The 14464-nt window shown below is 38.3% G+C and overlaps 1 protein-coding gene across 1 annotated transcript in view; it reads left to right on the forward strand.

The window, feature by feature from the left end:
- The window catches only part of raver2 (ribonucleoprotein, PTB-binding 2), an 84534-nt gene that overhangs the window by 38518 nt on the left and 31552 nt on the right, over positions 1-14464 (forward strand). Inside the window, exons 3-4 of the mRNA XM_015038338.1 lie at positions 11481-11788; positions 12662-12826. Coding sequence (XP_014893824.1) covers positions 11481-11788; positions 12662-12826 — 473 coding nt within the window. The remainder of the gene's footprint in view (positions 1-11480; positions 11789-12661; positions 12827-14464) is intronic.

A 14464-nucleotide genomic window follows, 5' to 3' on the forward strand; every position in this document is an offset into this window, starting at 1 on the left:
TAAGCTTGTTTACTTTTCTAATTTGAATAAATGTAAAGCTGCTACTGCTTAAAATGATTACATAAAAAATATTAATCTTCAAAGTTTCAAGATGATTGAGGAAAATGGTTAGAAAAAGGAAAGTGTGAAATGTCAGAAAAATGGAAAGGAACATGAGAGGAATCAATACTAAACTGAGTGATCAGCTTATCTAAGCACCTTATCGATGCTTTTACTGTCAGTGTTAAACTTTCTAAATGTCAGGCTGTAAATGTGGCTGCCGCATCATCCCAGATCTGAAGAATCTGAAGACGGAGTGCATTGCATTATGCATATCCGTCTTATCAGCTGAAATGGAAATCTACATGCATACTACAAAATGTTTGTAAATGATGCTGAAGCATGCATCCGTTTTTAGAGCAAAATGCCTCTAAGAGTAGCTGAGCAGCTGAGCGAACAATGGAGCCGTGGGTGGAAGAGTGGGCGGCTGGTTGAAAAGAGGCAGAGTGTTAGATCCACTCAGCTCTGCCTCTGATACATTTCATCCAGCCATCCTTTTGGTTTTCCACCTTCCTCATCCAGCCACAGATCAAACACAGTGGCTTCCAAACTCATGTGCAATTTAAATGCTGCTTCCAGAGTCGATTCTCAAATGAAGAATCTCGGTTTAACCTCTGAGGTTAAACCGAGATTAGAGGCGTTTTGTTGCAATGTTATTTAAAATTTTTCTTTTTTTAAAACTAACCATTTATTATTTTATTGAAAGGTCAGGACAGGGCCATTTGCTATGTGTGGTGTAATATTTTACAAAACAAGAGCTTTCTGCTCTCGGCACTGGAAATGGCAGGTTTATCGTCTTTCCTAAAGATGGAACAGGGTTATTTCTTAAGAGGCAAAATAAAATAAGTTTTAGTCTCTTTTTTTTAAGTTTTACTTTTGGCTGAAATAGAACTTTAAAATATAAAGGTCAAAATAAATTAAAGTCAAAAGCTTGATATAGAACTCTCTGGGAAAAATGTTAGCTGGTAAAATTAAATATGACAATCCCTTTATTTCTCCCCAAATACAAAACCTTTTTTTAAATTAATTTCTGACAACAAGGACCAAAGGTCTGAATCCTCCACTTAGTGCTGTGAGAGTGCCTATCTGTTGGAGGAGTGTGTAGGACTGACGGATAGGGAAGTTGTTTGTAATGATGGAAAGGAGTGTGTGGGAGGACCAGCGTGTTTGAAGAGAGAAGGACGCTGCTCCTCTGAAGTGTTTACTAATGTTGAACAGAAGCAGGAAGAAGTAAAGCCACTGAGATTCAAAAGGTGATGAGGTTTTTTTTATTTGTGCCACAGAGGTGAGCGGCACTGATTTATGGAAAGGTTCTGTATGCAGAAAGCCAAGTTGCTACTTGGCTTTTTATCCGGTCTTATCCCTCGACTTAATCCTTAGTCCTTTTATGAATTGTTTGTAAGAGGAAAATACTGTTTGGGTAGCATTTTACATAAAAGCAGCGGTCCCCACAGACAGCGTCGGGTGTGATCTGAGGATTTATACACTTTGCAGCGAAGTCACAAACATCCCTGGGGGCTTCATTGTGTGGAGGAGTCGGAGGAGACTGTGTGTAAGAAACAAATCCATAGAGAGCTTATCCTCTCTGACACGTCAGCCTTGGCTTCTACGCCGTAAAACAAATTGTGTCTGCTTTAAAATAGCAAATACAGTGTCCTCTCTAAATAGTTATTTGGATTTAAAACAAATAAAACTAACATTGTTTCTCAAGTTCTTGCTTTGGCAGAGAATTGCACAAGTTACAGTTAGCAGCAGGACTCTTCTGGGTAACATTTGGGGTTTTAAGCTGATTTTCATTGTTTTCCTCAAGTTTTAGTCAAATGCACCCCAATAAAAATAAGATTCAATAACAATCATGTCATTTGATGCATATATACAGTTGAAACCATACACTGGATAACATACACATTTTTTCCTCACTGTCTGAAGTTAAATCAGATCAAAAATCTTTTTAGGTCAGAATTACCAAATTATTTATATTTGCTAAATGCTATTAAACTTAGCAAAAACATTTTTGTTTGGAGTTGCAGACACCAACTTATTTCTTTTTTTTTTTGGCTTTATGTATTTTTTTTAAGCTTCAAAAATTAGCTTGTCTTTATCCACATCCATCGACAATAATGTTTGTGAATTATTGTATTTTGTTATCAATGAATGTGATTTAATGCATCATTAGTTAACTATTTAGGCGATGGAGTATGCATGTAGATGTGAAGGTATTTTTCATCATTCTTTCTTACCTGAATTTGTTCATCTCATATCAAAGCCATCGTACAAAGACAACCCTTGGAGAAGTGAGTCTTTACCAAAGAGAGTTCTCCTTCTGAAGCTTTCATCTTGGCCTTGGGGGCTCGGATGAAACAGCAGGACCTTCTTGCACCCAGCTTGAGAACCTGCCCCTCAAGTTTCCAGGTCTGCTGTGCGCCTTGTAGCTCCCCTGTCTTTTAATTAGCTCTTTCAACAGGAGAAAGTGGCAGCAGAATTGTAGCCTGGGAGGTAATTTCAGTTGACTATTTCTTTTTTTCCCCGGTGCCCCTGCACATTCTTCATGGGAATAATCTACATGTGAAAAAAAAATCAACGCATTCGGAAGCAGAGACCCATAATTAAGATGTGGCACTTCTGTAATTTTTTTTTCTTCCTCCTCCTTTTGTAGTCAAAGTTCACCGGGTAGCCCACTCAGTGATTGGCAGGATGTGAATTATAAAATTATTTTGTGAGCTATTTGAATGTCAGAGGTCTCCTTGTCACTGCTGGAGAACGTACTGAGCAGGATTTAAAGCCAGCCTCCGCCTGACAGGCACCGAAGTCATTAGAGGAAACAGAGCTCTACCATGAAACCCAAAGTATATTTTCTTAATCTCCTTGTAATGCCTGATTTTAGGTAGCATACTTAATGAGTTAGGTTTTCCACTTTGAGATCTATATTTGTAAGGGTGTTAAATGGGGTTTGAGGAAATTGATTTGGGTGGAGATGCATGCAGGCGCATGGATGTGGAAAGGCTATCGGAAAAGTTGAGAAAGAACAGAAGACAGATGTTAGTAGATACAGCAATCAGGGTAAGAGTAGCTGAGCAAACAAGGCACAAATGCGTAAACAGAGGAGTAAAGATAAACTGTAGATACAAAGGAGTGTAACAAGACACGCAATTCATGGTTCAGCACATTTCTAATGTAGTTACAATGAGAGAAACAATGAGAGAAACGACACAAAATGTAACTTTGTTATCTTTATTCAGATGTTCAAAAACGAGAACTGACTAAAAACAATTCTCTTATTTGTATTTTTTTAAGTGAACATCTATAAACCCTTCCAGATCAACAATGCTCTGCAATTCAGATGGGAAGATTTTGTCTTCAAATAAGGCCTGTGCAAAATAAATGCTCACTAAAAGCCGTGTGTTAGGGTGCAGGACACAAACAAGTTATTTGGTTTCAGTTTAATCTTCAAGATGCACAGCATGTGAAAATCTGGCTTAAAAAGTTGGTGAAAATGACTTCCTAATATGCTGCTGCTTTCATGTTTAAAACCAACTATTGGCACAAATATTGCCTGCAACCAAACCTTCTGATTTTATTTACGTCGACCCAATCTGAATTTCTTTGGGGTCCCTGCATGCACTGCCCTCAAAATGATACGATTTTTGAAGACATTTTTATTTGGAATGTATTACAAGAAACAAAAAAGAAACATAAAAGAGTAAACTGTGATATTTTCTCTGAAAACTTCACTCTTCAAATGGTCTTCCTCTACTTTGGTTTATGAATAAACTGGTCACAGTTGTCAGAAACCGAAGAGAATGGATTGCATGGATTTAATCCCTTGTACAATACCTCAAGTTAAATGTAAGCTTTTATTTATTTATGCTGTCATTATATATTTGAATTGGACAGTTCTAATGATGGTGGTCTTTGATACAAAATGAATGATACACCTCTGATCAACTTCCTGCACAGGTTGCAAAGTAAATTGTTTTGCATTTTACGTTGCTGGATGGTAACCGTATTGTAAGATGAGCTTCAACATGCAAAACAAAAAAGCAGAAGACTAAAAAACCAGCATGTTTTATTATATAATCCAGAAAACGTCTGGTCATGACTAAAAACAATCAAAAGACAGGCAGTAATATTTAACCCAGAGTTCAACATTTTGCTTAGACCTGGTTGCTGCTGGTAATGATGCCCCATCATGTGGTTAAGATGACTTCTATAAGGACATCCATGGTTTATAGCTATGGTCTTTCAAATAACTAATATACATTCCACCCACTATTAATCCCCTGCATTTATTGTTCGTACCAGCAAACAATGCGGATACCTTTCATAACATCTTAGTGCTCTAGGGCGTATCCTAGCAACATATTCAGACAAAACTTTTGATTGTCTTTTGGAGACGCAACCCATGACTCACGGACAGTGAGTGGATCTGTTGCTGAGACTGATTAGAAACAACGTGTAGCATAAGGAAGATTGGCTGGAACTTTGGTTGATGCTTTGCACTGATTTCTCAAAAGGCAACACACATTGATAATGCTGTAAAATATGAGACAATTCCACTACATCAGAACGATGTAGACACCAAAACAGATTTGTGTTGAGGGGGTTTGCTGAATTAATTTAACATGACTCTGATTTCCAAATCGACCTTTTTTGACGTTCTTTTTAATATTTTGCATGCATGACCCTACTGCCTGTTTGACCTGCTCTTATCTTTCATCATGCACAATACAAGGAGCATTTACCGTCTCTTTCTGTGGCGTCAGTGTTTGTTTTTCCTCCCAGTGGATTCTGTGTTTGAGGATTCTGTCTGTGGGTTGAGCTGGTATTCAGATTCTTATTTAAGCTTTGATGTAAGATAAAAGCCATGATCACCAGCAGGTGAGTGGGGATGTTGTGGATCAGAGGAAAGTCCACTTCCACTCCCTGCTCTGCATGTTTTGTTGTCAGACATTTTTCTTTGATCTCCTGCATCTCATAAGAAAGGAACATTTATAGTTTACATTAAGGCAATATTTATATATGCCAGCATTGCTTCTTGCACTTGCTCCTTATTGAAGGAGATCATTAACAGCTGTGTGAGAATTTAGATTAGCAATCGGGTGAAAAAACCCTGAACATATTGTCAGTTTTTGGGCAAATTGGCTTTAATTCATTGAATTCTACTTTTGCAGCTACAGTAATCTTCTTGAAATGTCAAACGTTGAACCTTCAGGACCTTGGCTATTTTTGAAGTTTTTCCTTTCATCTTGGGTGAGTGACTGCATAGCTAAACTCAGCTCCATGAAGTAAATGCTGAAGTCTCCTTAGCCACCTTGTTTTTTTGGGGGTTTTTTTTGTTTTGTTTTTTTAATTGCCATTTTCATTCATGTCTTATTGACTGTTACTAAATGGCAGTCTTATATAAACAACCACAGATTTTAATGTAATTATGTTACATTTGGTTGTAGGACCAACTAGATATTTTGGTCAGAACTTCGAAACTTTTTTTTTATGCCGACTGAGGATGGAATGATGTAAATGCCCTGTTATTAAGATCTAAGTCTGGAAGGCACATGGCCACATTAGGTGTTCAAGTATACAAATTTGCATGTTTGTTTTTACACTGATTTCGAAGCTTAAAATTGCTTCAGCGACCTGAGGAGTGAGGCTGTTTTTCACTTCAGAGCTTTAGCCTGAACTTTAGCCAAGACAATTTTCAGCGACGCCTGCTTTGTCTCTGAAAGCAGGATGGTGTCAGGTAGTATTAAACTCTGGTAGGTTTAGAGGCTGATTGCCAACCTCCAAAAAGAAAAAAAAGTCACCTGGTTAAAATTGAAAGCTGAATTGAAGTATAAATGTTTGCAAAATCACAATCACCGTATAATATTTAGTTGGCTATCCAGGTTATATATTTGGGTAGTTGAAAAGTCTGTAGCTGTTCTTCATGACCACCATCTCTATATATCAAGTTTTTAACAGGCTAAAGTTATGTGAGCTTTAGCATTGTAGGGAAATTACAATATCCCAACAGAGAGCCAGCAAAATATGGGTTAATCAATGTTAATATGATGTCTTCTTGAATTTGTGCTGCCCTGTTGGGTGATTATTGATACCAATAAAAATATAAAGTCCATAAAGTCCAGGTACTCAAAGACGTCTGCCATGACTTTGTTCCAACTATACATCAATTCATATTTGCCTGTGCCTGTTTTGACGGTCAGTGATTTTGTATGCATCTTCTCTTTGGCTTAATCAATCAATCAATCAATCAATCAATGAAAACATTAAAGATAAACAGTGACAGACCAGATACAACCAGTTTCACTGCAAACACTGAAAATACAAAAACAAAAGTATCTGCTTTGCAGTTTCTATTAGCGTTATGCCAAGGGTTATTGCAGAGGAATTTTTTTTTATGAGATTGTATTTTGGCATGAATCTAAAAGATACCACATTGCCAAAAGTGTTAATATGTTTAAATCTGTTCCCTATCCAGTTTCAACAGAGTTTAGCACCAAGCCGTGCAGGCTGCTTCTGCAAAAAGTTGGTGAAAGTTTTAGTCACTCCCAGCAACTCGGTGAGCGTAAGCCTATTTTACAGTCTATAGTTAGCGGTAGTAAAAAGCAGAACCAATTGGGAACAACAGCAACTGAACCATGAAGTGAAATCACAGAGCAGGAATGGCAGATGCCAAGATGCAGAGTTAATGGCTACAGACATAGAAACTTAATGTGGCCTCCAGATTAGCTCAAGAACAGTATGTAGAGATTGGTTTTACATACCCGAGCAGCTGCATCCAAGCCTTAAATCACCAAGTGCGATGCAAAGCGTAATAAAAAGAATTCTAAAGCAATAGAAGAGTGTTGTCTGGAGTTACGAATCTTACTTCTGTCTGGAAATCTCGTGAACAAATCAGTGCAGAGTTTGATTCAGAGGGGATGTGAAGCTCAGCCTCTTAGCTCCAGTGACAGAAACTCTTACTTCTTAATAATACCAAGACATTTTGGTCAGTTTCATGTTCCCGTCTTTGTAAGAACACTCTCACTCAGTAACATGAGTGTCGGTTTTTAGACCTCTCAAGTATTATTTGGTGTCTTGCCATTAGTTTTATACCGGAACAATTATAATTCCCAACATGTATAGAATTTAATCTGAGCATGCCATTTTTTTCAAAAAGAAGCGTAATGTGTAAGACTTTAACATCAGTGTCTGACCCCAGACACTGATGGCTGGTTTGCCCAAGGCGCCAAACTGGCTAGGACCGCCACTGCATGCCCCTTAACTCTGTAGAAAGCCTTTTCAGAACAGTAGAAGCTGCTACAGCTGGAATGAGTGGACTGTCATCATATACAGGGACTGAATGATACAATATTAAACTGCAAATGTTCCGATGTTAGACCGATGTAGAGAAACGATATGACATAATGTAATTCACCTTTGTCACATAGCAGGTCACTGATTATCGAGTAAACAAATGGTAAATAAATTCAATGTAATTGAGCTTCATCAATGTAACAAGACAAAGCAGAGAAATTATACTATGCAGTTGAGTAAATCTAATTAATAATCTTAATAAAACAACCTTTCCCAAACAGGTCTTTTCTACCAGTTCCAATGCCCTTTTATGAAGCTCGACTTACAATGCCCTAAAAGGTGGAGTACAGAACCTGTCAGACACGGATGTGATTACCACTCATTCAGTAACTCAGAAGTGAGCAGCATTTTTTTTATTTCTTGAACAATAAAACTTAAAATTAGCGTTTAAAGAGTTTTTTTTTCCCTATAAGTTCTTGCTTTATAATTTCGAAAACATTCAACGCTGCTGCAAACTAACGCCAGAACCACTTATGAAAGTTAACCGTAATGACAGCTCAGCTGTGCTGAGAATTTTGTTCCAAGGCTCAGAAACATGGGAGATTAAAAAAGAAACATTAAAGATCGAAAGCTCTGTTCTCAGTAACTCTGTAAGGCTGGATATATTGTAAAAAGGGTTATGGGATCTGTAATTCTGTTCACATGAGAAAAATTGTTAGAAAGCTGTTAGAAGAAAAGTGTCTGCTATTCTTTTAACAGCCATTTGGACATTTGCAGCATGTCACTGCATCTACGATGGAGTGAGGTTAGTTGCCACTTTACAGTACACTGGCGGGTGAATTTTTGTCGACAATGTTATCACAAGATTGTAACGAGACGAAGGAAGCTAATAAAAAGAAAGCACAAGTAATGGCAACAAACTTTTTGTGAAGCATTGACTGCAACGTCTGTAAAGAAGTCTGTTTGGATGCGTAGTCAGAGCCAAGAGTGGTGGGATTGTGATGTGATGAGCTGTAGTGACAGACTTCTTTCATAATGGTCTCTACTTGCTTCAGTCTTTGTTTACGTCCGGATTTACCACGTCTGGACTCTACGAGTGCAGAATTATGATGCAAAAGTCGCATAAATGCGAAATGGTATGTGGGAATTTTTGTGCCATAATCCAAGAGCGCACATGCTCAGTCTGAAAGCAGGATTTCATGTCTTTCTTCTCAAACTTGTAATGATTGTACCCAAAACTTATCCTCGGGTTCACATTCAGTCTCTGCTCGGAGCAAATTTTTGCTTGCCAAACTCTCTGCTTGCTTTTTGGAATTTTCCTGCCATAATCCAAGAGCACACATTATTCAGTCTGAAAGCAGGATTTTATGCCTTTGGTTCTCAAAACTTTTAATACTTTTGCTTACATTTTCATTTTGAAAGCAAGACTTCATGTCTTACTTCTCAAAACTTGTAACGTATATATATGTTGCACTCACAAAACAGACAAGAGTTCTTCAGTTTCAGCAATTTTATTTGCCCCACGCTGCGTGTATTTTTTTAAAAAAAATTTGGGAATTGTTCTCTCAGAAGCAGCCGGGCACTGAACACAGAAAAAAACCTTACAAAGTTTCTTCTCCCAGAGTTACAATGTTACAAGTCACCAACTGACACTACTTCTGCTACAAAACAAACAGTGACGTAGCACATAGCTCAGATTCTGTAAAACTTCTGCGGCTGAACAAAAATAACTTGGCAAATATATTAAATAAATGAATAAAAGAGAGTTTTATGCATAACTTAAAAAATAGTAATAATTTAAATAAATACTTCCAGGATGCAACATATGTAGATTGATCTATAGATAGATAGATAGATAGATAGATATCATGTCGTGACTATGTTGTCTTTCGTTGGGTGAACAAAATCCTGCCTACGATCAGCAGCTGTTAGCGATCACAAGCACACAGCTGGCAGATGTTTAGTGTACTGCGTAGCAGAAAGCTGACACTGTTGTTTCTCCCTACATCCAGAGGGTGGCGCAGGTTGTTACAATCGATAACAACCTGCGCCACACAGGCACACCCGCTAGAAGGAAACCAACGCACCCAGTACAACACTTTCATTGTATTGGCTGAGAGGTTGCTAGGTGACTGGGCCAAAAGGCAGCTCCGTGTTTTGTAAGTGAGCAGAGAGTCCGAGTAGAGAAGGAGAAGTTTTGAGTATAAGTGTTACAAGTTTTGAGAAGAAAGACATGAAGCCCTGCTTTCAAAATGAAAATATAATCGGATACATATCTGATTTAGTAGCACATATGGAAATGACACAAATTAGATTTTTTGGGGGTTGTGAAAAGATCAGAATTGTCATAAAAAAGTTTAATATGAGATGCATATGGGCAATTTTTTTAATGCATTTGCCTGCTTTGTGAGTGTAGCCTCAGTAAGAGTGCCCATATCTGTACATCAGAAAAGTTCGGATTGCTTTCAACATCACAAATGGAGCTCTGTTACCTGTAATTTGAGTCTGAAGCCTCTTCAGTTTTAACACCAACCTAGCAGTAAATGGCTTCTTTATTTTTTTCACCAGTAATGGAAGATGTGATACTCTGTTAATCCTCCACTGTGTCAGGCTTTTTACATTGCTCTATAACATGCAGCTTTATTGTGGAAAAGCAGAAAAGGGACGTGCAGTACAAGCTTAAACTGCCTGTGAAAATATTGCAGCTTGGAGAAAATCCAGATAGAAAGGAGTAAAAACCTAAAGATCTTTTAGGTACGACTTTTTCTACAGCCAGTATACCTGATGTGAGTTCACTGGTAGAGCACTCCAAACTCTTATTTTAGGAAGAGAAGCTGCATGACGTCAGGGTCAGGGTCACATAGCCGAGGTTTAAAATCTGACAAAAAGAAAACAAAGAGTGGGTTATTTTCTGATACAAGATTATACATGTGAATAAAGCACCATTTTCCAGAGCCACAGTGGCATTTTAGTCGGGTCAAACACTCACAGTGCTCGGCGCATGCACTCTAAACTACAGAAACCCACCTGACAACAGTTATATTTGTGTAACATCAGGCTCCTGAAGGATTTTAGCAACATTAACCCATATCCAGCTACTCCACTTCTCTACCCTCTTTAATCCATACTGTATGTGCACAACAGCAATGGTTAGCTTTGTTCAGATTTATTCAATATGTTTGAAACTTAAAAAATGCATCTTTTCTCTGTAGAATCTCAGTTTTACAGCAAAGGCTTAATCTATAGTTTAACAAATTAAAATAACTGTAGATTGTTTTTATTCACCTATTTTATACCTTGTTCAAGAAATAATGCCAGAGGTTTAAATGAGTTTTTCCTGTTGTACAAAATAACTCTTCAAATTATTGCTGGATAGTCATTAGCTGTGCTCCTGTCTGCCCTTCCTTTCAGATGTTTTGTTTTTCCTTCTTAATCGCACTCAAATACACTTTGATATCAGATAATTATAACCTTAGTAAATTTAAAAAGCAGCTTTCAGTGACATCCTTTATAGAAAAAGAGATCCAACATGACCCTATTTGGAAAAATGTACTATTTATTATCAGGGCCCAAAACCCCTACATTTTTTCTGCTGCTCTATTGTGGAATAGTAAGGAAGAGATTTACTAACTCTAATGCAATTAAATCTAGTTTAGTGTTCTACTAGAGAGATGTTTAACCTGAATGATGCAGGAGTTTTAAGGTGTTTAATAACTGCTGAATGTTAACGATGGTAAACAGTCTCTGTATTCCTGTATTTATGACTGTCATTGGTTTGCCCTTTTAGTCGGTTGTTTTTAGAGACAGTTTGTGTGTGTCACAGTGGATTCCCCCACATACTGGCCCCCTACTGGCTTTCTAGCTAATGTGTTGTCTTTCTCTCTGTGTATGTCTCTGTCTGTTTTTTATGACTGTGTCTGCGCCTTCTGTTGTTTTTTGCCTAATTTCTTTTTGCCACATTCGGCTGGTCATCTACGTTCTTCCGTGTGCTTCCGGGCATGTTTTGCATGTTCGTGTGTGCTTTAAATGTATGTTGGTGTTTGTGTTTGTCCCCACCCATGTATGTGCATCTCTTTCTTTGTGTTTGCTCCCATCCTTCGTCTTGTCTTCTCCCCTTCGTCTGCGTCTCCATAATGTCCCTCCTCCAGCCTTTGTGACTTTGCTGAACGGGGACCAGGCTCAGGATGCCATCCGCTCCCTCCACCACAGCACTGTCCGAGGACGCCTGATCAACGTCACCCTGCAGCCCACAGATTCCCTGCTCTGCCTCACCAACCTGCCCCACACCTTCACGGCGCAGCAGTTTGAGGAGTTGGTGCGTTTGTATGGAAACATCGAGCGCTCCTTCCTGGTTTATAGTGAGCTAACGGGCCACTCCAAGGGATATGGGTTTGTCGAGTACATGAAGAAGGACTCCGCTTCGCGGGCCCGCTCGGAGCTGCTGGGTCGACCTCTGGTACGTTAAACCAAAAAACAAAATGGCAACCATCCAATTAGATTTTTAGTTGCGGAAATCTCCTTATCTTTATCTTAGAAGATGAAAAAGAAGGAATTTCATGTTTCTTGTGCCGTATGGTGTCCTGCTGACCCTCTCTTTACACATATGACTACTATGTAAATAAACCAGTTAATAAAGTAATAAATAATTAAATATGACCTGCTTATGTAATAGCTTAAGAAATTTCTAAAGTGTTTATAACATAACAGTTACTAAAGGAGTTATAAGTGTTACTGTGGAAACCTCCTGTAAATTGTTGCGATCATAAAGTTTTTCAGAATTTCAGAATGTTCCCAAAACAAAGATTAGATTTATTTTACCTTTTCTTGCTACAAGATATTTCATGGTCTCCTTGACGTAACTAACCAGCAGCAAATTAATTTCCTCATTTGACTCAAAGATGAAAGTGAGTCAAGATGAAAGCGATTATACATGGATATGTGTAATTAGACATTTTATTAAATATCAATTTAATATCTATTAGAACTTGATTTGTGGTACCAAATATGGGCTCTTCCAGTTGAACTTTGTAAAGAAAAACTCAAACTGCAGTCATGTAAATAAGATAATTCTTATTCTCATTGCAGCATCTTTGTTTTGCTATACAAATATCCTTCAATTCAAAAACCTTTCTGACCTTTTACTTGTGATGCTTGAGTGACTTCAGATTCGAAAGATAGAAAAAGAGCTCAATTCCAGTACAGTTTTTATACCACTGATAAATTTAGCTCAGTTTGCACTAAATACATTTAATGCATTATCTATACTTTTAAATCATTTTCATGTGGCTGACTGAAAATCTAAACTTGGTGTCTGTGCCAAATGCTGCAGGGGGATCGGTCGCTGATGGTTCAGTGGATGGATGTCAACCAGCTCAGCCAGGAGGAGAACCTGCACTCCAAGTGTCTGTGTGTGGACCGGCTGCCTCTGGACCTCTGTGACTCCGAGGAACTGGCCCAGTTCTTCTCTGAAACGTACAAACCAGTCTTCTGCCAGGTAGGATTCAGTCACTCTCTTGCCGAGCTTCCTGCCCACAGAGCAGGCCTCCCATACTCCGCTCCTTCAGACTAACGACAGCAGGAATTAGCAAACACCTGGTGGAACTGAGTCTGTTGAGCTCATCTTACCAACTATTTATCAGTCCAGCGCTCCTAAGAAAGATTGAAGTCGGCATAATAGAGAAGGCTTATTGTGATGACTTGAAGGAGCTTCTTAAAGAGACAGATGCATATATATATATATATATATATGTGTGTGTAGAGAGAGAGAGAGAGGGAGAGAGAGCTTTAGGGAAGGGTGGTCGATGTTTTTCCAATGCACTGCATTTTCTTTTCTTACTCTTATGATTTCATGAATTTAGGGGGAAAAATAGATTTTCCATTGCTATTGTTACAAAAACATATCCATAGGATCTATGGCTTAAAATAATGTGAACTATAAACTTTGAAAATCCCCTTCATCTTTACACACGCACCTTTTCCAATTGATCACCACCATGTGGGTGGTGCAAAAATAAGATTCAGCCTCTCTTTTGACCTTCCTCTGATAAAATCTAAGCTTTTGTTTTTATTGTGAGGTGTGGCTGCAGCATCACCGCCCTTCAGCTTCCTCCCTCACATTTCTCTCTTCTTTTAGTCTTTGTTTTCTTTCTTTTTTTTCTTCATCGGCTTTTTTCCATTACATCCACTCCTCCGCCTCATGAACGTTTAAAGTTCACTCAGTGGATATCGGCCATCTCCTGCATTTCCAGTTTTAGCTCCACCCTTCTTCCCCTCCCTCCCACATAGAAATCAATACACCCACATCATCCAGGTCCCATGATGCTTTGTGGGTGTTTAGCTCATGTTGTTTTGCTGTTGCGGAGCCAGCAGGGTTTGACCTAAAGTTCAGCTTTTTTCTGTATTTTGTATTATCCGCCTCTAAGTGGATGTTTTTTTGGTGCATTTTAACACGTATACATTTGTATAGCTAATGGAAAAAAGCTGATGAAGGCCAAGTGGACACGAGACAGAAACAAAACATCCACACATTATTTTACCCAATGTCACATTTTACTGCATGGATCACTGTTTAGCTCTTTGAAATGATTGTTATGTTAAAATTAAAATATGAATACATATATTTTACTCTGATTTAAAGTGAGAGACTGGTTGGCATAAGAGCTAAACAGTGGCAAATAAATGGCAAAATAAACTTCAGAAATCAGAACTGCTTTTTCCTGCTGTTTCACTTTCTCTCCTAGTTTGGTTTTATTTTCCCAGCTGTTGGAGGCTCATAGTCATGTCTACACGGCTGTGGCATACTTAGCATTAACTGCACACTCGAAAGCAACACGTACTTGGCGTGCATGCTCTACTCTTATTCTCAGATGTGATGAGGTATGTAAGCCCTCTTGTTAATTCTTCTCAATTTACAACTTTTCCTAAAAGAAACAAAATTACTTATTTAAAACTTCTAAAGCAGCACAAAGATGCTCTCCTCTCTGTTCTGTTTCAACTCTGCAGCGCCTGCAAGTTGTTTGCACATACAGTGTTGCACTTCTGGCATGTTAGGACATTGAGGACTCTGTGAAGATACATGCAAGACCATCTGTAGCAACTAACTTTCTCTCCCTACACTTGTAAATACAGTACA

The sequence above is a fragment of the Poecilia latipinna genome, unplaced genomic scaffold (assembly GCF_001443285.1).
Source record: "Poecilia latipinna isolate Pla-1442-1.1 unplaced genomic scaffold, P_latipinna-1.0 Scaffold438, whole genome shotgun sequence".
NCBI lineage: Eukaryota > Metazoa > Chordata > Actinopteri > Cyprinodontiformes > Poeciliidae > Poecilia > Poecilia latipinna.